General features: G+C 35.4%; 1 protein-coding gene across 1 annotated transcript; it reads right to left on the reverse strand.

Annotated features, from left to right (window-relative positions):
* Positions 1-2,149: 2,149 nt before the first annotated feature.
* On the reverse strand, positions 2,150-3,655 carry LOC133286055 (FBD-associated F-box protein At4g10400-like). Its single transcript, XM_061483398.1, has 3 exons — positions 2,765-3,655; positions 2,521-2,670; positions 2,150-2,428 (listed from the first exon to the last, which is right to left on the reverse strand). The coding sequence occupies exons 1-3, from the start codon at positions 3,653-3,655 to the stop codon at positions 2,150-2,152; spliced, it is 1,320 nt and encodes a 439-aa protein (XP_061339382.1).
* Between the last annotated feature and the right edge of the window lie 534 nt (positions 3,656-4,189).

Raw genomic sequence — 4,189 nt, forward strand, 5'->3', positions numbered from 1 at the left:
AATAGCAATGGGAGAGGACATTTTATTGGGATTTCAAGACTTTGGGCAGGGAGAGACCAAAAGCTCTCTAAACCTAGGTGGTTAGAGTCAGGATTAAAATTTCTCAAAACAGAAAAATTAAAATTGTGCTAAATCTTGTACTAACAAACACAATAGTATATGTATTAAGAATGACAAGGATCGTTCTCTAAGAACAAGGACTTTAGTTTCTTTTCTCTAATATGTCCTAGTTTCTTGAATCTCAAGAAAACTACTTTTTAAAATTGGAAATTAAATTAACTAAATTTTCAAGAAAAGATTCAGTAAAGAAACTTGTAATATCAATTCAACAAGTAAAAAGGTCGTTGATTTCTAAAGTCATGGATTTCCCTTTAACAAATTGCATCCCGTATCCAAATTGCTATAGAGCTTTTCTCACAGAAATTCAACGTCTGAAGCACTTACTGGAATTTTCCAGTTCCAATTGTCCAACTCCAAATCTCCTTTCCCAAGGTATTTAAATCATATCTTTAATGTCTAATGATGAATTCCCACTTCAGGTTATCCCTGACCTTTGAAGGTTTCAATTAACAAAATATCACAACCTTTTATTTTCCAATCACAGAATCATGAAAAAAAAAGGTTCAAGGTCAACTCCCACGACTTTTTGAATTAAGAATTTTGTTAACCAAATTGCAAGAATCATACATAGTAGTATTTTAAAATAAAGGATAGTTCCCAATCATGTAGATCCTCAGCTAGGAATTTAGAAATCCATAGCTACAGTGAATGGAAATAAAATTTGAAAAAATTAACATGCATTAAAACCTTATTCGAAGGTAAAGAGTATTAGAGTACAGACCATAAACTTCAAGATGCAAAGGTTCAGAAATGAAAAAATGCTTGCAAAAGTGGTACTGAAATCACAAACTGCACTTGAGAAACTGGTCTTCTTGAATGCTTCCCTAAAACTAGAAAAAAATGAAAAACTAAAAAGGCTCTCTATGTGACTTCAGTAAAAAAAATCAAATTTAACATGTTGAAAATTCCAAGTCCCTTCTACTTTGCTGTCCATCCAATGGTCCAAAATTCGCCACATCAGCAATTTCGCACTATGCTTCCCTGTTATCACATGGCATGGAAAAATATAAAAATTTACAAGTCTGCCATTATTTACTCAACCACCTTAATGGGCCCATTTTATACACTTTTGGTTCTTTTTCACAGCATTTGAACCATCAACAACCAAAGAAAACTTAAAATACAATTGTTTTTTTTTTTTTTTGGATATTTAAAATACAATTGTTAAACCATGCAAAATTCACTACTAACAGTTACTACTTGTTATTCAGCTTTTCGTTCTACTTTCTTTTCACATCCTAGGAAAATTGTCCATGAGACATTGCTCAGAAATGGTATGGCTTATGACAATATTTATTGCAAGGTTAATCAGTTCTGTAGCTCTCATACTCTTAAAAAAGTCTATATTGATGTTATTAAGCAAATTGATAAAAAGCTTAAAGATTCTCTTCAAGCTGATTGTACTTCCAATAGCATAAGAAGCAACTTTGCAAAAATGGAAGAGGAGCGTACAAAGGTTTTAATTGTTGTGGAGTATCATGCTCAAATAATTTTCCTGAATACAAGAGGTTTGGGATCCAGGAGGAGAGTATATGGTGCCTAAACACTTTTACCAAAACCAGTTGCGATCGACAGTCAATGTCAATGAGCCCAAAAAATAAAATACAAGATTTCGGAAAAGGAAAGAAAAAAACAAAAAAATAATGATAATGGTTGTAATAAAAAAAAATAAAACAAAACTAAAAATATAAGAGAAAAATGTTGCAGGAGCAAAAACTATAATATTTTTTTTTTTGGAGGGGGGCCAATCCTATATTAGGCATTGTCAGAACATAATTTTATCAAAGAAAATTTAGTAACTCTGGGGACATGGAATTATGCAATTCCACCACTGTATAGTTATAAAATGTGGTGATATACATATAAGAACAAAGGTACATCTATTTGTGCAAAATAAACCAAATTCTAGTGATCTTTGATTCATTAAGAATCAGAGTTTGGTAAGAATGAGAGAGAGAGAGAAGAGATCTGAGAGATAACCACTTAGAAGAAGATGTTGAGAGTTCATACCTTAGTAGTGACATTCAGCTCATGAAAAACTAAGTTGGCACACGCTAGAGCCCCGTGGTATAGCATATAATGATTTTCTGTGAATATTATACAACTTTCCCCCAGAGTCCAACGATCTGTGGGTATAAATGTTCATTGCCTTCAAAACAAATCCATATCGTAAAATATAATCAGCAAATTCCAGATCATCTCCAAGTCCTCGATATCCTTCAAACTGAACAGAGGTCAGGTGTGATCGAAGACAATTAGGAACCATTGTTGGCTGCGCCCAACTTTGTAAATGTAATGGTTTCTGTTTCTGGCGGTAAAAAGGAAAAACGACACTAATGAATGGAAGCAAAGAATATATTTAATATATGTCAAAACTTTAAACTTGAAAGCTCAACAAACCCTCCAGTGATGAATTTTGAGAACTTGAAGTACATGACATTTCTGAAGCAATTTTATCAGGAAATTTGAGTTGAAACATGGAAAAGTGATCTCTAGCCTACGTAAGTGGCAAAAATTCGGTAAATCTATAATTGGGGGACAAAGTAGGGTCTGCAAGACAACAAGAAGTTATATAATATACAATATTAGTACAGAATTCATTAAAAAAAAAAGACGAAGAAGAATAGTGATAATAAAACTTGACCTCTGTTGACCAAGAACCCAAATGTAGATATTTTGTTCCGCAAAGAGCTCGGATAAGCTTGTGAAAACTGTTGACAGATGCTTCGTCCTTTGGTTCAATATCAAGATGTGCATGCACCATATGATGTAAATTGGTAACCTTGCAATGAAAGGAGCTACTCTCATGGACGATATAAAGGTACTCAAGACGTGGCGCATCTATATCCAGGTAAGATTCCCAAGGAGTAGAACAAACTAGTAACTCCAATCTCTTCAAGGAAGAAGGGACGCGGAATTTGGTAGAGCATTCGGCAAAAATATGCCAAGTCAGAGTTTCGAGGGCAGGGCAGCCACAGAGGAGGGTTTCAATAAAATCATGTGACAAACAAACGTACTCTATCTCAAGCATCTTTAAGGATGGCAAAAAAACTGCTGGAGGCTTTTCTATGCGGATTCCGTAGTCCAAAGTCAGTGACACGAGGCTGCTGCAAGTGAAGAGAGTGTTAGGCACCACAAAACCCAAATCAAGATTCAGTCGAAGCAGCAGTTCCTCCAGGTTAGGCCCAATGGCGGCTTGGACCCACTTAGCCATTGACTTGGAGTCTGTACTGTTGGCGTAAAAACACGAGAGTCGAAACACTCGAATATCATAACCCTTTCGCAGAGCTAGAAACCGATTCATGAAAACAGCCAAATGCTCGGAATCCTCGCTATAATCGTACGGAAAGTCCAGGACCTGAATATCCTTCCAGATATTGCGCCACCTGCGAGACAAAATGCTCGTAGTCACGCAGATTTTAGTTGGAAGGAATGATAGGATGTGGCATAAGACTGCATCAGGCAGATCACTGATCCTGTCCGTGACGACAGCATTTTCTTCTGCTTTCTGCGGCTTTGAGGTTGGTTTATCCATCTTCAGGAGCAGTCGGAGAGTACCTCCTTTCGAATTCCGCCGACACCATCTGGTGAGGGGCATAAATACCGTAATTTTTGGACTCGCATCCGAACTCTGGCTTAGTCCCATAGACACAACTCAAAGAATCGAGCACGTGGGGATAATGAGAGTATGCAATCTACAACAAATCATGCATTAATATCAATATGAATACAAAAATCTGCGTATTTAGAGAGTTGTTTAGTATTTGACTATTTGTTAATTTTAAGGGTTTTATTAATCTCGTGTTAATGGAGATAAGTTATCTCATGTCATAGAGATAAATTTGTAGCTCCATCACCTGAAAAAATAAAAATAAAAAGAAAAAGAAAAAGAAAAAGAAAAGAAAAGAAAAAGGTGGCACAGTTATCGAGGTGTGTAAGAGAGAATGTAACATGAGAATAGTTTTTCTCTAATTTCAATAAGGGTGTGTAAGAGAGAATGTAACATCAGAATAGTTTTTCTCTAATTTCAATAAGGGATTTGCATTTATCATTTAACATGACACAAGAA

This window comes from Gastrolobium bilobum, unplaced genomic scaffold, assembly GCF_033153095.1.
Source record: "Gastrolobium bilobum isolate Gb01-03AN ecotype WA unplaced genomic scaffold, APGP_CSIRO_Gbil_v1 utg97794, whole genome shotgun sequence".
Taxonomy (NCBI): domain Eukaryota; kingdom Viridiplantae; phylum Streptophyta; class Magnoliopsida; order Fabales; family Fabaceae; genus Gastrolobium; species Gastrolobium bilobum.

Coding starts and splice junctions, on each gene's coding strand:
- LOC133286055 (XM_061483398.1), bottom strand. CDS start 3,655: ATGGATAAACCAACCTCAAAGCCGCAGAAAGCAGAAGAAAATGCTGTC. Junction 2,671..2,764: donor TGGGTTCTTGGTCAACAGAG/GTCAAGTTTTAT, acceptor GTTGTCTTGCAG/ACCCTACTTTGTCCCCCAAT. Junction 2,429..2,520: donor TCAAAATTCATCACTGGAGG/GTTTGTTGAGCT, acceptor TTTTACCGCCAG/AAACAGAAACCATTACATTT.